The sequence below is a fragment of the Hyla sarda genome, chromosome 2 (assembly GCF_029499605.1).
Source record: "Hyla sarda isolate aHylSar1 chromosome 2, aHylSar1.hap1, whole genome shotgun sequence".
Taxonomy (NCBI): domain Eukaryota; kingdom Metazoa; phylum Chordata; class Amphibia; order Anura; family Hylidae; genus Hyla; species Hyla sarda.
The window spans coordinates 82,626,382-82,645,622 of record NC_079190.1 but is presented as its reverse complement, the minus strand read 5'-3'; the positions used below and the strand labels follow the sequence as shown (position 1 = coordinate 82,645,622).

General features: G+C 41.7%; 1 protein-coding gene across 3 annotated transcripts in view; it reads right to left on the bottom strand.

Moving 5' to 3' along the window:
- RNF41 (ring finger protein 41) overlaps positions 1–19,241 on the bottom strand; it is a 62,197-nt gene that overhangs the window by 5,837 nt on the left and 37,119 nt on the right. For all 3 annotated transcript variants that reach the window (XM_056562304.1, XM_056562303.1, XM_056562305.1), the window contains exons 3-5: positions 15,818–16,089; positions 5,085–5,220; positions 2,841–2,944 (exon numbers count right to left, since the gene is read on the bottom strand). In XM_056562304.1, the coding sequence (XP_056418279.1) occupies positions 2,841–2,944; positions 5,085–5,220; positions 15,818–16,089 (512 nt within the window). The remainder of the gene's footprint in view (positions 1–2,840; positions 2,945–5,084; positions 5,221–15,817; positions 16,090–19,241) is intronic.

The following is a 19,241-nucleotide window of genomic DNA, read 5'->3' as shown; positions in this document are numbered from 1 at the left end:
TCGCCATATCGCAAAAAGCAAAAATCGCGATTCGATTGCTTTTGTGATATATCGTGCAGCCCTAGTATATACTTATGCAATTTTGTAGTTTTTAGTCTTATTTTGCACTGCTCTTTCACATACAAAAGGTTTTTCATTCATATTGTTATATATTTTTCAAGTACATTATGTAGTATTATATTCATTTTTGTTCATGCACTCAGCATTTCCTGATATAGGTAATTTTTATTGATATAAACTTACCGTTTATATAAAAAATTTTCTTAGGCCATACATTTTATTATATATTTGTCGCTTTTGTTTTTTACAGTTAATTGCATATTTTTTCTGTCACTTCGCTCTTTGATCCTTCTATGTATATTTTTTCTGTATTGGTCTTTTGGTTCCAATGATTCGGCAATTGTGGGTACATAGGACCACATCCAATATGGCCGGACAGCGGGGAGCGCTTGAGTGCGCATGCCCTCGCCACCCAGGTCTGTGTTCTCCTTTAGTGAGGCCGCTTCCTGCGGCTGTGGGGTGGTTTGGGTGATGATGCAGTTCCAGTGGAGTGGTGAAGCACGGCATCTCAAACGCCATAACAGCTTGGTGCCATCTGCTCTCATAGCTTATTGGTCAGTACCTCTTATTTGTACATAAATAGCTCATTTTGTCCCCCCACCTCATCACGGCAACACCTGACCCGATGTCAGTGTTGCAGGTAGGTATGTTGTTGTATATGACTACAGCATTAGTGGTGTCAGCTCACTTTGCAAGTACTACCCAGTGATGGGTATTCCTCAAATTCTTTTAGTTATACTTTCCACGGTCATGTATTGTTATGTCTGCCATTTGTGTGTAGTTTAGGCGATTTGATATAGGTATCTAGAGGTTAGGGGCATTAGCCCCATCTGACATATTACCCAATTTGAAATCATTGGTGATCTATAGTGGGCAGTTTCAACCCCACCTTATATGGCCATTTACTTTCATATATTTTTTTACCCTCTACATCTATGCATATTTTGTATAATAATTCCCCTCTGCTATGTTTTTAAAGTGTTCTATGTGTTTGTAGGGGGTTACTTTTGTTCTGAACTAATTTGTGTGGTCATGTATTTTTTTTGCTACATTTTGATAGTGTTTATATTTGTGGTCAGATTTTGTAGTTTTTTTTTTTTTACCATTGGATAGCTGATAAAAGCAAACTGTACCCTTCTCGGAGCTCATTGTGTTTATAAAACATATATAATTGCCTTTTTTTCTGAGCTAGGTGTCAAGAATGTGGGGCTAAGCTGTTTAAGTGCAACAGCCTAGCACTCGTTAGTGCTCCCCCTCACCGCCTGTTGACTGCCATACAGTGCTCAAGTTACAATAAAGGGGGGCTGTGAGCAAGGCTTTGGCACCTCCAAAGCTCAGCACTGCCTCCTTGACACTGAGAAATAAAAAAAAAAGGCAAATTTTACAAGTTTTGCAATAACCATCAGCTTCCGGAAAGGTACAGGTTACTTGAACACCCAACAGCTATCCAATGGTGTCTGCAGCTCTTAGCAGCAAATACAGCTGACAGATTTCTTTAAAGGGGTTATCCAGGAAAAAAACTTTTATATATCAACTAGCTCCAGAAAGTTAAACAGATTTGTAAATTACTTCTATTAAAAAAATCTTAATCCTTCCAGTACTTATAAGCTTCTGAAGTTGAATTGTTCTTTTCTGTCTAAGTGCTCTCTGATTACACATGTCTCGGGAACCACCCAGTTTAGAATCCAATCCCCATAGCAAACTTCTACTCTGTGCAGTTCCCGAGACAAGCAGAGATGTCAGCAGAGAGCACTGTTGCCAGTCAGAGAACAACTCCACTTCAGCAGCTGATTATTGAGAGGATTAAGATTTTTTAATAGAAGTAATTTACAAGTCTAACTTTCTGGAGCCAGTTGATCTAAAAAAAAAAAAAAAAAAGTTTTTTCCTGGAATACCCCTTTAACTATTAGTTGTTTTACTCTTTATCCTGCCCATGTTCCACTCCTGGACATAGTGATGGCCTTAATTTAGTTGCTTGTATTACAGACACCAGTGCCAAAAGCAGGATTGCATCCCATTAGAACAGTGTTTTCCAACCAGGGTGCCTCCAGCTGTTGCAAAACTACAACTATAGTTTTGCAACAGCTGGAGGCACCCTGGTTGGGAAACACTGCCATTGTCACTGTTTCCTTACAACATTCTTGTTCTTGTATCTTGATATATCAAAGAATATAGGCTGTCCGGGAATGCTGGGAGTTGTTTTGGAGGCACTCTGGTTCAAGTATGTTCACACAGGCGGAACACCCACCAGGAGTTTCCCACTGCAGGTTTGAGCAGCAAAGGTGGTTTTACGTCAGATTTTCTGCAGGAGAAAATCTGCAGCAGATTACATTGACCTCAACGGTGTCCGCAGCAGGAAACTTGTGAGTAATCCATCTTTGCGAATTTACAGGACACTGTGTGGAAAACACTGCGATAGAAAATCTTTCTCCTGAAGCTTTGAATAATGCTCGAGTGCAGTACCAATGCTCACCGATAGTTGCCCAGATTTATTAATGTTTAATGTACCAGAATTTAGGTTGAGATGTGGAAAGGTGAAGCACTGTGGAGAGATTTGTGGGTGAAAGACAGAAGTTGAAATAGTTTTCTAAGCTAAATGTGGAACCACTACAGTGACCGGCATAGAGTCCCTGTAGAGTAACAGCTGGACAGAAAGATGAGCCCGACTGCTACACTCAGAATAGACTGGGGAGGGGAACGTTTAGAGAGTTTATTTTTACCATCAATTACAATTCAGATTAAGCAGTGTAAATTGTAAGACATAAAATGTTATTACTTACTCAAGAATCTCATTATACTCTATAGTCTCCTCTAAGTTCTGTAGGTTTGGGTTGGCACTGCGGATCGCTCTCATATAGGCCTTTAAAAGCTGAATGTCCCTTTTCTGAAAACATTTCAAAGAGGTAAAAAAAGATTATACTTAAACAAAAAAAAAAAAAAAAAAGTTTAAACTTTTGTGAAAACTCTTGTATATGTATCCAAAATATTCACAAATCTATTGCTAAGAACATGTTACCTTATTGATGCAGAGGTGTTAAAAAAGGGGGGAAAAAAATAAAAATATCCGGCCCTGTACTTGGCGCTCGACAGGTCATGTTGCATTCCGCAAACGGCCAGTCGCAGCAATGTCCTGCCTCAGCGGAGCCAGGAATATTAGCCGAGTGCAGTGCGACATGTCAGGCACCAAAAGCAGGAAGAAGAACAGGGCCAGAGGACAGGAGAGCGATTACAGTGGGACCGGTGAAGTGGCAGAAGGAAAGGTCTCCTTTAACCAGCTCCATACCAAGCAGCTGGCATGTGCCATCAGCAACTGACAGCCAGCTCTCATGCCAGTCATTTAACCCCTAAATACTGCAGTCAATAATGATCACAGCATCTAAGAGGTCAATTGGTAGTCCTGACAAAGTTCTGATCAGCACCTGGGACACCAAATGATTGCCACAGAGGCAGGGGGGTGTACTGAAGGCCTCCAAGGCTGCTATGCAATATCTACTAATACAGTGATCCCTCAACTTACAATGGCCTCAACATACAATAGTTTCAACATACAATGGTCTTTTCTGGACCATTGTAACTTGAAACCAGACTCAACATACAATGCTATGGAATCTGCAAAACATGTCAATGGCTGGAAGAACCGACCAATCAGAATGGATATTTCACTGGCAAAACCTGTGTATTCCTAAAGTGTATGCACTGACTGGTGTCTGGTAGCGCCTCCCTACAGTACAGGGAGGTATTACATGTTCTGTATTCTCTACCTGTGCCAGGGTTAGCTTCTCCTTTGGGCATCAGGTGAGGACGGCTCCATTTTCCTTTTTTATTTAGGACATTGCGTGTTCTGTACAGGACCCTGAAGAAGCTTCTCTCCTCTACATAGACCAGTGTTTCCCAAAGAGGTTGCCTCCAGGTGTTACAAAACTACAACTCCCAGCATGCCCGGACAGCCAAAGGCTGTCCGGGCATGCTGGGAGTTGTTTTGCAACAGCTGGAGACAACCTGGTTGGGAAACACTGAAATAGACAGTGATTTACAGCTCCCAGCAGATCTTTCTTACTTTTATATGTTAGGATTTGCTTTATCTATATTAGTTTTCTACTTTTTCTTTAATCCTCACTTTTTCCTATTTTTGGATGACATTTTGGTGGCTTCAGAACCAATTACCAGGTTTCCATAGAGTTATGGTATCAACTAGAGATGAGCGAACTTACAGTAAATTCGATTCGTCACGAACTTCTCGGCTCGGCAGTTGATGACTTTTCCTGCATAAATTAGTTCAGCCTTCAGGTGCTCCGGTGGGCTGAAAAAGGTGGATACATTCCTAGGAAAGAGTCTCCTAGGACTGTATCCACCTTTTTCCAGCCCACGGGAGCACCTGAAAGCTGAACTAATTTATGCAGGATAAGTCATCCACTGCAGAGCCGAGAAGTTCGTGACGAATCGAATTTACTGTAAGTTTGCTCATCTCTAGTCTCAACATACAATGGTTTCAACATACAATGGTCGTCCTGGAACCAATTAATATTGTAACTTGAGGGACCACTGTACTAGTAGATCATAAATGGGACAGTACACTGCAATACAAAGAACTCATAATAAATAAATGTATAGTTTTAAATAGTTTGTGCACAAGGTTTTATGGATTACGTCATTTGTTAGAAGGGTGTGAACACTTGTGACAAATCATTTACAGTATGAGTATCTGCCTGTACAAACCACAATAAAACAAAAAACGTAATGCACATAGCACACAACCCTCTACTATGGCAAGGGCAAGCTCACTACAGATCTCGCCACCAGTCTGGCAACTCAACAACATGCCGATCCACCATCAGTCACAGCCCTATACTTTGATAGAGCCAAGTCTACGGTGAAAGCCCAGGGCATTGATAATCCATAGCATGTCTGTTTTCTCTGCATGCACGATACGGTCATTTTCTGTAGAGGTGTACTGCATCTACACCAGAAATCTGCCATGTCTGCAACAGAATTTAGAAAGCCTAAATATTAGGACACTCTACTACCTGCTCAGATAGCTGATGCTTGTTCTCGGCTGCTGCTTTTTCGAGCTCCCCTATACGAGATTGCTGCTGCTGCACTACAGAGCGAAGATGCTTTATGCAGTTATGGTTTGGTAGTTCATCTTTGGGCATTTCCAGACTAAAAGAAGAAAAAAAAATAATTATGTTACTAAAATTTAAATTGTTTAAAAAAATAAAATAAAAAACACAATGTACAATATGTGCACAATATAAAAAAAACACACACACACACACACACACACCTAAAACTCCAAAGCATTCAGACAGAGCGAAAGCAATATAAAGAGGTAGATTATACGTCATATAAATAGCTAGTAACAGCAAACAAAATATTCTGTTTAGGCCCATTAACATGTTGCTTCAGCCATGAGAGTAAGTATATACAACCTCTTTCAGTGGCAGTACATGCAGAAATGCTCTACTGCACGTGAGAATGGGATTCTGAAGGACGGCTCCATTAAACAAAGATGACTTGATGGTTTAGGTGACCGGGACAACTTCAGGGAAAGAAGAAGATTTGCTGAGGATGGAAACTGAGGAAATTTTATTTTACCAACATATGGAGCCAAGAATGTTATGTGTCTGCAGCAGTCCTTACAGAAGACCCCGTTTGTGGCTCATAGCTCATCACCACAGTCCAGAGTTTACAAACCAGGGTGCCTCCAGCTGTTGCAAAACTACAACTCCCAGCATGCCCGGACAGCCTTCGGCTGTCCGGGCATGCTGGGAGTTGTAGTTTTGCAACAGCTTGGAGGCACCCTGGTTGGGAAACTCTGCCAGTGCCACTTTGTTTCCTTACAACATTCTTGTTCTTGTATCTTGATATATAAAAGAATATACATTTGGATACTTGACCTTATAAACATTTTACTATTCTAATCCAGCACCGTACACAGCCAGCATTGTGCAGCTGATATGCACATTGGATAATCCTACAGAGCTCAGCTGCTAATCTAGACATTTTAAAGCATCCATACAAGCTTCACCTGTAGAGTAAGAACAATGCTGTCCCCAATGAGTATCTGTTTGGAAGCAGGATAACCATAACGTTCCAGCTTTTATGTGACTGATCCATTACATCTACATGGTATTGAATGTGTAGCTCTGCCTATAATGACTGTGTACACTACAATTACAGCCGTGTATGGAGAGAAGATACAGATGTCCATGTAATAGTGAACTTATGGCAATGCCAAATATTTATTTGTTACCTTCCATGTGTGGCACTACCATAACTCCCGAGCAGCACGACTACAGCCTTGGAGTAATGCTAGACTCAGGCTCCCTTCCCTAGATTCAGTCGCTTTCACGTTCATGTGCACCTCAAAAACAGCCAGAATTCAACCTTATTCACAAGTCTGGAATGTCCACATGGAAAATCTGTATGGACATTCTGGAGAGTGCAGGCACCGGAGGACCGCATGCTAATGTGCGGTCACATAGAAGACTATGCATTCCATGCGGTGTCCGCAGAAAAAAAAAGGAACACGTTCCTTCTTTCTTCTAACACAGAAAATCGAATTTCCATGCCAGAAATATCTGGCACGGAAATTCCGGGACGTGTGCACGGCGAAGCAAAATCCCAATAAATTCAACAGGACTCTGCTGCTCCGGAATCTCCGGTGAAATTCTGGCCAGAAATTCCGGCAGTGTGAACATGGCCTTACTTACTGTTGAAAGCCCAAACTCTTGACGTTGCTCTGAAGCATTCACGACTTGACTAATGTAACCCTTTAATAATTTGTTTTCCCTTCTCCAAACTCTCCCCTCCATCCTAACTGCAACTTTTCCTCTCGACAGGTTTTGATAAATCTCCCCCATTGTTTTAAACATGCCCTTAACCTGATAACCATGGACGAGTATAGACGTCCAGGTTGGCGGGTGTTCCGGCACCTGGACGTCTATACTCGTCCGTTATTCTCGTGGGTGCTGCCCCGTGCACCCACGAGATTGCGGCAGGGACTCAGCTGTATCACACAGTAAACTTCGGTCCCGGCAGTTTTAACCCTTACAGCCGCGGTCGGAAGTGACCGCGGGCTGTAAGTGTTATGACAGAGGGAGGGGGCTCCCTCTGTCTCCTCTGCAGCACCCCGCATCGCGATCGCGGGGTGCTGTGTGTGGCCGCGGCTGGCCGGGACCTGCCGCACTGCCGGGAGTGAAGTTCACTTCACTCCCAACAGTTTAACTGTTACAGCCTCTGTCAGAAGTGACCGCGCGCTGTAAGGAGTTCTGACAGAAGGAGGGGGCTCCCTCTGTCTCTCCTGCAGCACCCCAGAGCATCGCGGGGTGCTGCTGCATACCTGGGCAGCCGGGGGTCCTACAAAGACCCCCAGGTCTGCCCTGGGTATTGTCTGAAATGACGTGCCAGAGGTACGTCCTAATATGCTGCCTGCTAGTGAAAACTGTCAGGTAGCATATAACTGCAATGCTTTGGAATACCAAGTATTCCAAAGCATTAAAAAGTGTAAAAAATGTTTTATTATATAATTAATATTATATATATATATATATATATATATATATATATATATATATATTTATTTATTAAAAATACATTTATTAAATGAATCAAATAAAAATGCATAATGTGTAGGATCACATTGGCGGACATCCGCAGCATGTAATATGCTGTGGATGTCCACCATGTGACATTATGCAGCAGTCACGGTAATGAGCTCCCTGCTGCGGCTGGGTAGATTTGTGTGTCCCCTCATAGCGGCGGATTTCCCGCCAGCAATCATGAGCGGACACACTGAGCTACCCAGCCACAGCATTGATGGATATATTCGCCATGAGCGGGTGCTTATTCCCACAACATGGCGGATATATCCATCAGGAGCCTTAACTGTCACAGACAGATGCGTTATACTGCCAGCCGACCAACGACCAATCAGAGAGGTCCCTGGTCCAGCCAATAACTTGTAGGGGTGCGGTATATAAATGGGGTCACTTGTGGGGGTGGGGGTACTGTTCTGCCCTGAAAGCCAAATGGCGCTCCTCTCCTGAGTCCTACCACGCGGCCAAGGAACCATATATGGCCAAAGCGGGGGTATTTCCGAACATGGGACAAGCAGCTAAATAAAATATAGGGTGCATTTCTTTCAATATCAGAAGTGATGTACAACAAATATGCCCCCCAAATGATGCATTTGTGAAAAATTGCAAATTTCGAATTTTTAACACTGACTTTGTAATAATTCCTGCCAAAAAACTATGGTGTTAAAATACTCACTGTACCCCCTAGCGAATACCTTGAGGGGTCTAGTTTTTAAAATGGGGTCCTATGTTCTACTACCTTTTAAATTTCTGCAAACCTTGCATAGCACATAAAAAAATATGTACTTTTCAAATTTCAAGTTAAATTGTTAGGCTTCTAATTAATTTAAAATGTGAATTAAAAACAAAAAAATGATGTCAAAATAAAGTAGACATCTGAAAGTATAAGTTTCATAAACTATTTGGTCAGTAAGTATAAATATATGCAACCTATTAGTGTTAAAATAGCAAAAAAAAAATCGTAATTTTTGGTAAAAATTTCATGATTTTTTGCATTGTAAAAAAATAAAAAAAATAAATAAAAACTACAAATGATATCGGCTTACTTTTACTATGTACATGAAGGACAACTTGTGACAAAAAAACAATGTCAGAATTATTGTGATTGGCAAAACATTACCAGAGTTATTCTCTAATAAAGACAGACATCCCCGATTTGAAAAAACAGGCCTGGTCTTTCAGGGGTGTACAGGTTTATTTGTATTGGTCCTTAAGGGCTTAAGGAACATCTCTTCAAGCTGGCCCAAAACTTTCCATAATTGGTCTCCCCTACTAGCAACACGTGCCCCCTATGCTCTTTAGACATTCAGAGATTGGTTGATCACTGGTTCAATAACTTTCAGATGATCTACCCCATTTATAGAACATGACGGGACCATTGTATCAATAAAGCACTTTATTCCCTTTGTCTCATCCCCATTTCTCAGATTGTAAGCTCGTGCGCAGGACACTCACTCCTTCTGTTTGAATATTTAGTATGTAATATTGTAATTTATGATCATCCTATCTATTTGTACCCTCAAAATAGTAAATTTGTTGGCATGACATAAATATTACTATACCAAATATGTATTTGTTATATTGCCAAGAACATTGGGACCCCAAGTGCCTGTTCTCACCCAGAGACAGGACAAGGATGCACTGTCCCTTGCCTTGAATGGATTGGTGGAAGCCAAGTCATGTGTGGTGATTTCTGACCCTTTCATTCAAAAGAGACTTTTACTCATGGGCTCAGATTTGTCAAACTGTGAAAAAGTGAAGCGATTTTTCAAAAGTAGCCAATCACAGCTCAGCTAACAAGCTCTGGTAAAGTGAAAGCTGAGCTGTGATTGGCTGCTGTGGGATAATCACTTTTTTCTCTCACACAGTTTAAAAATAAAGACCTTGGCTTAGATTTATCAAAGGGAACGTGTCACCATTTGTATAATAAATATGATTGTTCTAACAAGATAAAGCATTTCATTTATGAATTTCATTTTAGGACCATGTAGTTTTAATGTTATTTATTAATAAAGTGTGTACTGGGGGCTGCCATATTGTAGCCTCTTTGTGGTGTGTCACTTCACAACACTTACACAATTGCTTTATGGCAGGCACAAGGGCATAGGAAAGTTAAGACTGAGTGTGTCTCAGAAAAGCATTGACTGCTTACTGCACATGTGCAAAGTGCAGGCTAGTGAAATGAAAGGGGAGCCAGAGCCATTTTCTTGAAGTCCCTGAGGAGCAGTGACCTATCAATAGAGGAGATAACATCAGAGAGGTGGATGGGTGAGGGGCCGCACACAGTCACACATTACACAGTCCTGCCCTGGTCTCCTCTCCGCTCACTCTGCAGACATCAGACAGGAGAGAATATACTGCAGTCCCTTCAGTCATCCTACCCCTCAGCCCCCGCCCCACTGCTGACCTATGACCTGCCTGTCAGTCCTGATGCTCAGCTCCCTGCACAGCCCCAGCCTCCTCAATATGTAGACCTCCTCACACACAGCTTTCCAAGGCTCCTGATCTGCTTAGTACTGAAACATTTCTGGCCATTAAGGAGCCTGGGAAAGCTGTGTGTGGCAGTCAGAACCTATAATGACTCACGGCCCTGAAATTATAACAGAGTCTGACTGTCACACACAGTTTTTCCAAGCCCCTAATGGACAGAAATGTGTCAGTACTAAGCAGATCACATGCCATTCAGGATCCTGGGAAAGCTGTGTGAGACAGTCAGGTTCTCTTATAATTACAGGGCCATGAGTCATTAAAGGGCTTAACGCACAGCTTTACCAGGTTCCTTTATTCTAAACGTTTCAGTGCAAAGCATATCACGTGCCCTTCTGGAGCCTAGGAAAGCAGTGTGTGAGAGCTACGCTCAGTACAGAGTCTGCATGTGTCTCTGTACTGATCATGCGGGCATCACTGACTGTCTGTCCCTTACTGGGTCACTGCAGACTGACATGTTTACATTAGACTGTGAACCATGGAATAGATCTGTGGATGCAGCATATTACAGTACCAGTGGATGACATTTTAACAGAAGATTATATTATATACACACACACCATTAATCTGTAGCAGCTGTACTTTACTAATGTTCAGTCACCAAGGAGATTGTGCGGCACAGTGAAATTTCTCCCCCTCCTCTTGCACAGACACAAGAGGAAGGGAGATGTGAGGTCAACAGCAGGGAGAGAGGGTGGGTCATATTTGCAGCAGCCAAGTTTCAAGTTACTTTCTCTTCACATTCTCATTTTAGCTCCCCCTACTTGTCAACAGTGGGATATCAGAAAACTAATAATTATTTCAGATTTTCTGACAAGTGAAATTTTTTCTTAAAGGTTAAATGTGTTTTTAAATATTTTTGGAAATCTTTAAGAAAAAAAAAATATATATATATTTAGTGACACATTCCATTTAAGTGTAATGTATCACAACATTAGGAATTCTTGAAGGAAGTGTGGATCAGCCAGTTTTTTCCTGTCATTAAAAGAGATGGTTCAGTGAGGCAGGTCCTCAATGTGTGATCTATACAGTTTCTTAACCCCTTAATGAGGCACTGTCATGGTTAAAAACTTTTCATATATTGCAGGACATTTCACAATATACACCTGTTAAATTTTTTTTTTTAATTTTCACCTGAAATTCAAGCTCAAAATAGCCACCACTAGGGGTCGCCTGTCTTTTAGCCAGACAGACTAGTCTAGATTTTACAGCATACTGGATACCGGCCATAAAGCATACTGGTATCCAGTATAGGAGATTTCTATTGTGTATGCAAAACCACAGATAAAAGGATGTGTGGACATGCTGGGAGCTGTAGTTTTAAAACAGCTGGAGGCAACACGGTTCTAACACAGTTATTTACAAACATTGCAGCTTCAGTTGTTACTAAACTACAACTCCCAGCATGCTGAAATAGTCAAAGCTTTCTCGGACTCCTGAATGACAAAGAAGTTGATCAGACATTCAGGAGTCTGTGAAAGATGAATGACACACAAAGTGACAGCTATGCTGATTAGCATCCAGCTTTACTAGGAGAAGATAAAACGGATAGGTCCGAGACACAAAAATTATATGCACATGATCAGGATTGGGTCCTGAGTAACATCACTTTTTTCTTTTTATTGCACTATGACAGGTACGCTTTAAGGATATGTACTGTAAATGTATGGCACTGTGAGTAACACTGCGCACAGCTCTGTACATTTATGTCCCAATTACGAACAGAGCACAGGTACTGCGGGTAAATTCCGACTGCTATAAGCAGCCTTGGACTCACTGATGAAGGTGGTCATCTGTGATTATGCCAATGTTCACGATTAACCCTATGAATGCTGTGATTAGTGCATCTATAGTTAAAATGGAGGTGCCATTTGGTTTAGGTCATCAGACCACTGTAATGCAATCGCTGGGGTCTGATGAGTACAAATGGCCGACAAAGATCTCTTACCAGCCTCCGGCGTGCAGGATGGCTTATCTTCCTGTGCAGCCTGCAAAGCCAGGATGTACAAGACGATCGCCGATACTGAACAAGACATAGCAACCTAATGATTGCTTCTTCTAGTCCCCACCTTCAATCTTCAGAACAGGACCATGGCTCTATGAGAGGAGCACGTGCTGCAGACGGAATTCATTCATTTGTATGGGAGCGCCAAAGAGACGCGAGTACAGAACTCTGGAATTTCTGGTGCTCCTTTCATAGAGCCAGGGTCAGATTGCCCATCCTGTGGATAGGGGATAAGTGTCTGTCCCTGGAAACCCCTTCAAGAGAATTATCCAGCCTTATAGGTAAATTATGTTCCTGGCTACTACAATGAGAATGCAGATGCATTATCTTGCAACTCTTACCGTAAACCAAATGCTCCAGAAACAGACTTTTTTTTTGCCTTAACGAGGAATTGTGAGACCTAATGGTTTATTGCGGGGGGGGGGGGGGGGGGGGGGGGGGGGGGGGGGAGGGGGGGACTTAAGACTTAAAGGATATCTGAAAGCAAATGCTCTTTCCTCCTTTGGACTTGGCTGTGTAACTTTAGGGTAGGGTCACACGTAGCATATACGCAGAGTAGTATTTCACGCTGCACATTCTCCTATGAGCAGACACAGCACTACCTGCAGCAGCCCTGTGTGCACAGTAAGGTTTGGAGATGGGGCCAGCATAGTGATGTGACTGAAGTGCGGCCCACCTCCAAACCTCACTGCACCGTGCAATATGCAGCATATACTCTAGGTGTGACGCTACCCTTAATGTACTTCCCCCTCGGTCCTCATTGTTGCAGATCTTGCAAACCATAAAACAAGCCAGTCATCCACTGACCCTCCCTCTGCCCCTGATCAAGTAGTGCACCGACCGTATTAGTCCCGTCATAGTGTTAATGTGTCCATTACGCGCAAAAAAGGTAGAACATAAGAGGAGAGGAGTGGTTAGTATAGATAAAGTTTGCTCAATTCAGCTGTTGTACGGCCGCTCAAAAGCATTTTAAAGTTCTGATAAGGGGACACTACAAAAAAAAAATCCCTGACAATTGGTGGATGAAACGCATAGTACCTGAATACAGCACTTTGGAACTAACTATAAAAGGTTTTCAAGAGTTGGAATATTGCTGTGCCCAGAATGGGTGATTTTGTTGATTTGTTGCTGGATTAAATGCAATTCGAGTCAAGGGGACTATGTGCAAAAAAATGTCACAGTACTATGTGCGTAATACAATAGATGATATGGGCTCAAGAGATTGCCTTTCTATGGATGAATGTGCAATCATTTCAATGGATATGTTGGGGATACATGTGCAAAACTGATGAGCAGAGTATTGATGGATGATACATGCTGATCCCCTTTGCAGAAATCACTTTAGAAAACATGAAAGGATCCTGTTTGGAGTTATGACCTGTGCACTGTAACTATTTCACAACAGTAATATATGTGATAATTGTTCTCACTCAAAATCTACAATGTGGCCAATGGTGGCGCTTGAGTTTTTGTATATTGTGAATACTATTAAACTGGTATTTTTAAGTAAAGCATTAAATGTGAAGTTCTAACAGGTTCCCGGATGAAATTGTTGGATACTTCCCCTGGGTCTCTGGATATGTTCTAAAATCATCCCATGGGCTTCAAGGCAGACTTAAGAAACTCGACAATGGTATGGGATATAAAACCATCAGAGGCAGTGGGGGGGGGGGGGGGGGGGGTTACTGAGAGGGGCTGCAACAATTCAACCTTCTATCCCAAGAATTCCTCTACTTGGAATGTTGAACTACCATTAAACTAGGAGTTCCTCACTGGAGAATGTGGCCCATTTAAGAGAAATAAGAATTAAACTTGCATGTCTCCTAACCATGGCAGCCAGCCTTGGTCACAGATCTGGATTAATCGATGTGTGTGGTTGTTACTCTTCAATTAGACTCTTCTGTCCTATATAGAGGAAAGATCAAATCTCTATGACCTCCTGATCTCCTTTCTGTAAAGCCTCATCTAATACTTTAAGAGGCTGGATATTAGGAGTAATGCAGGAATCAGGCATTAATAAGAGTATCTATAAGGACCATTCATTAAGAGGAGCAGTGACAGCCAAAGCTGTTGATAGGTGTTCCCCAATGATCCATCTTGAAGTTTGCTAAATGGTCCTCTACTGGTGTCCTTAGAAACCTGACGTCTTGAGTGCATGAGGGCTACCACCAGGTGTGTGCTACTCTACCTCATTGCTAGTGATAGGTAGGCAGCCACCTAGCAACAGCACCTAACCTTACTGCCCACCCTATAGTTTACCTGTCGTTAGAAACAAACTATACCTGGGTTTTCTCTTCATAGAACCAGAAACCAGGGCAACCAACCATGACCAAATGGAGGATATATCTAGGAGGATCTACTTTAATGCTAGTTTACCTGTCTCCTTTTTCTGTTTAAAATAAAATGAGTCAAATACAGGAGATGAACATGTTAGCTCTGAAGCTCTTTTCCTTTGTTAATTGTTACTATTAAGCTTATCCTTGTTTATAATTTCCATTAAAACCTGCTCTCAATATTATTGGGATTGTAACATCCAATAAATAGTTTCACCATCATTTATGGTCTATCTAGTGGGTTCTGAGTCAGTTCCTGCTTGAGCGCAAGAGCTGCCTCAGTGAAGTGATGTGATCACAGATGTGCAGGTTTTGGGAGATAGCATGCTAAACCCTATTGCTAGGGGGCTGCAAATATTCAGATATTCCTGTAAACTGTGGATCAAACTATTTGCTCTTCAAGATCAAGTAACTTTCCTTTAGCTACTGTGCGTCGATAAATCTGTGCTCACACATGGTGGTCAATAGCTGCCTAATCTTGCAAGTAAAGCCATGGTATTACTGACAAAATCATGCTGCCATTGGATAGTCCACGTGGGCACATCATCCACATGCATGCTTAAACATATGTCCTTCATACTCCAGATTACATACAATTCGAATCATGAACCTGCTTCTAAAGTTTAGTAAGCTCTTAAATACATTGCATTACTATATGCATTCCTTGCTGGCTTAGCGTTTGTTTGGGCTTGTCCAGGTGATATCTTAGTGCCAAGGCACTGTACAGGAACCTCATAAGTCTTAATACATGAGGAGTGGAGCTAAGCTCTTAGGGATGTGTCAGACAAACTGGCTAAATGTTTGCTAAATGTTGCAACCAGCAGAATTCTGAATACATAAACATACAACAGTACATTTACAAAGCTACCAAAGAGATCTTGTCACTGCTTTCATGCTTCCCAATTGAAGACTCATTCGGAATGGCTACACTATTTCAGAGTAGCCATGTCTTTAAAATTGGCCATAAACAGGGCTCCAAGTCATTGGGGTGGTCCACCAGCCCTAAATGACAGATTCTATGTAGATCGGGAGGAAGGGGATGATTCTGATGTTTATGTCCAATGAAAGGCTGCAACATATGCCACTGTATAAGTACTTCATTTGTGACTGATTTCAGGGGAGGGACATTTTTTTTTTCTATAATATATCAATATACCAGGCTGACAGATGCTAAAAGAACACACATTCAATACCACATCTATGGACCATGTCTTGGTAGAGTGTTCTTCAGGGTTTTTTTCTATACTTCGACTAGACAAGACTGCCAGCTTAAAAGGATGTTTTACAGAGTTATTCACCCACAACAACATAGGCATCTCAAAACATGGACTCACCCGCATCCCTGTTCACATGTCACCGGTCGCTTTGGGTTGTGTTCACAGTCGTTGAGGTGAGACATGAGGTTGTCCAGTCGCACAATGGTGGTACAGCCAAAAACAGCGTTATCACATGTAATCTGGAGCTTAGAGAGCATATTCCGCATGATGCGCGGGACTGGGCGTAGATGTGCTACAGTCACAACACTACGGTCCACGGGACAAGTCTGCTGTTGAGAGAACCACTGTGTGATGCAGGCATTGCAGAAAGCGTGCTCACAATGGGGAGCCTGTGAGGAAAAAGATCTGCATGAAAACCAATGTACGTTATGATATATATGCTGTACACTTGCCACAAAATGTGAAACTTCATATCTGGAAGATTAAAGCCATTACTGATCTGACCTGAAACTAACAAGTCATCCAGTATGAGTGTTTATTCTGGCTTGCACTGTTTGAGGTTTAGGTTCTCCACGTATTTCAGAGTATATAACTAGAATAGTAGAGCCAACTAGGACAGTACATGGTATCCACTGAGAATATTGTATTTATTCATGTGCATATATACAAACACACACACACACACACACACACACACACACACAGTTGTGGCCGTAAATGTTGGCACTCCTGAAATTTTTCAAGAAAATTAAGTATTTCTCACAGAAAAGGATTGCAGTAACACATTTTGCTATACACATGTTTATTCCCTTTTGTGTATTAACGTATTTACCTAAATCAAAAAGGGAGGAAAAAGGGAGAAAAAAAAAAAAAAAAAAAAAAAGCAAATTGGACATAATGTCACACCAAACTCCAAAAATGGGCTGGACAAAATTATTGGCACCCTTAACTTAATATTTGGTTGAACACCCTTTGGAAAAAAAATAACTGAAATCAGTCGCTTCCCATAACCATCAATAAGCTTCTTACACCTCTCAGCCGGAATGTTGGATCACTCTTCCTTTGCTAACTGCTCCAGGTCTCTTATTGGAAGAGTAATAAAGGGAAAAATTTCGGACGGGTAAGATGGTGCCAAATCCCAAGGAAGACCAATATTCCAAGAATGTTTTTTTAAAAACTATCTGGGTTTTTATTGGCAACTCATAAAAGGGGTGCAACACAAAGGTTTCAAACCAGTGCCGGGTTCTTCATAAGGTATGGAGTATTACAGCTGCACGTTTGCAGTGGTTTAAAATGTACATAGATCCACCTTCAGTTAGATTACTGCCGGGTCACAAGGTCAGCAGTACATCTAATTTGCATAATAATTACAGCATGCATTTACATTAGGACAAAAGAAATGAGAACATATTCTGTAATTCGGATCACCCTGCAATTCCGAAACTATTAGAAAAGTTTACCCTACCAGCAATTCCAAAACTATGATGGCGCATATTGACAAATGGGCTTGCAATTCATTCCCCCAAGCACTCAAAACACACAGTGGTTTTATTAATGTTATGTGCGCGCGTTAGCATTAGCACACAGGGACTCAGCGTGGGCACCGAAGGGTGGTCTCCAGTGCTGCAAGTGCCCGATAAATCATTGCATTATCACCACAACCGCCTTAGCTGTAGGGTTTTAAATGGCCATACACCGACCCAGTGGTACCACCAAACTCCCAGGGTCCATGTTGGACCCACAGTACCAGTCTGAGCAAGTGATCTGTTAATCCGGCAACAATACTATTGGACTTATCAGCGCACTTACCCTGCTGGCCATCCACTGCAGACGGACAGGTCGACAATGCACAATGCTGGAGGGTAAATCGCTTCTTACAAACATTACCACAGCTGACTACCACCAGCCGTAACATACCCAACTACTGTCAAAGCCGGCCAATGTGTCTGTAACAACGCGCAGCACTACATGCTAAGATATGTTAGCCAGTACATACCCTACTGCAATGTTCTATACACAAATGTATGAATCCTACCCGGCTACAACGTTCTATACACAAATGTATGAATCAAACTACATTCTCCTTTCTTTTCTCCTTATGTAAATGAATGCTGTAATTATTATGCAAATTAGATGTACTGCTGACCTTGTGACCCGGCAGTAATCTAACTGTGAAGGTGGATCTATGTACATTTAAACCACTGCAAACGTGCAGCTGTATTACTCCATACCTGACAAAGAAGCCGGGGCTGAGTATAGTTATAGTGGTGTCACCTAAAGAGAAACACTTGTGTCTCCACCACATGGCCAGGACAGGTTGTTAGCCACTGGAGTGAAATAACAGCAAACTCAAATCTTGGGAGGAAAAAAACATGATTAAAAACAGGTTATTCCAGTATTTCTTATTTAATTTTAAATAATACTCAAATAGAAAAAGCAGATTTGAAAAATGTATAAAAACCCTTTTAGACATACACCTGGCACCTAAAAAAATAAAAAATAAAAAACCTCAGCATGAGCGCAGGCTACATTCACCATTACTTCTCCTAAAGGACAAAAACCTTCTGATCTAAGCGCACACTTGTATGTAGGGGGAGACCTGGTCCTTTAAGAAGAAAATGTTTGAGAAATTAAAGCTATTTCCTGTCAGACAGGAATGGAAAAGTAAACACTTCAGCTCTTAGCAATTTTCCTTGTGGAATATTTCTAAACATAACTTAGATTTCCTAAAAATAGACAGATTCAGAAAAGCCCTGATTTACTAGATTTCTTGTGCAGTCTTCTAGAGTGCAATTCATGTCTGCACAGATTTTATTCCGGCACACTCCGATATAAACCTCGGACATAAGATAAAAGCAGAATACTTGGGAGGGAGGGTCTTTTACTCCCAGCCTAACAAGTCTTATGCATTAGAACTCAATCCTATCTTGTGCATGCATCTGACACACTGGCATGGGTCTATCTAGATACATGACACTTACAGAAGCACATTTCAGAGACCTCATGTACACAACTAAATAATTAATGCATCTGGCAAGTGCAAAACCATTGCAAACATCTAAATGCATCAATAATACACGTGCACTACACTGGGTGAAAGCAGTGAGTAATGCCCAAATCGGCACCAGGATTTTTTTGTGACCTCTCTCCACAGCAGTTTTTGTCATACACCAAGCGCTCATTTTTTACAACCTTTAGGATACCACTAATGTGGGGGCACTTGAATTAGAGCCACAGGTTCATCACCACCAGTTATTAAAGGTAAACTGGCAGCAGGTTCACCCCTACTAAACTAGTAAAAGATTTTTACTCTAGCAATTCAAGGGACCCGACATAGCTTCCCTGCCTCCATCTCCTCCGCACAGATATGCCAACATGGGCACAGAGGTCCCATCTGTGCAGAGAGGATGAAGGCAGGTATTGCTGGGTCCCTACACCATTGCACAGAAGCGGATAATTCAAAATTAGCGATGTCGGCTAATAAAACGAATCTCTCCAGAACGTTAACTCTGCTATGAATCTACTCAACTGCTACACATCT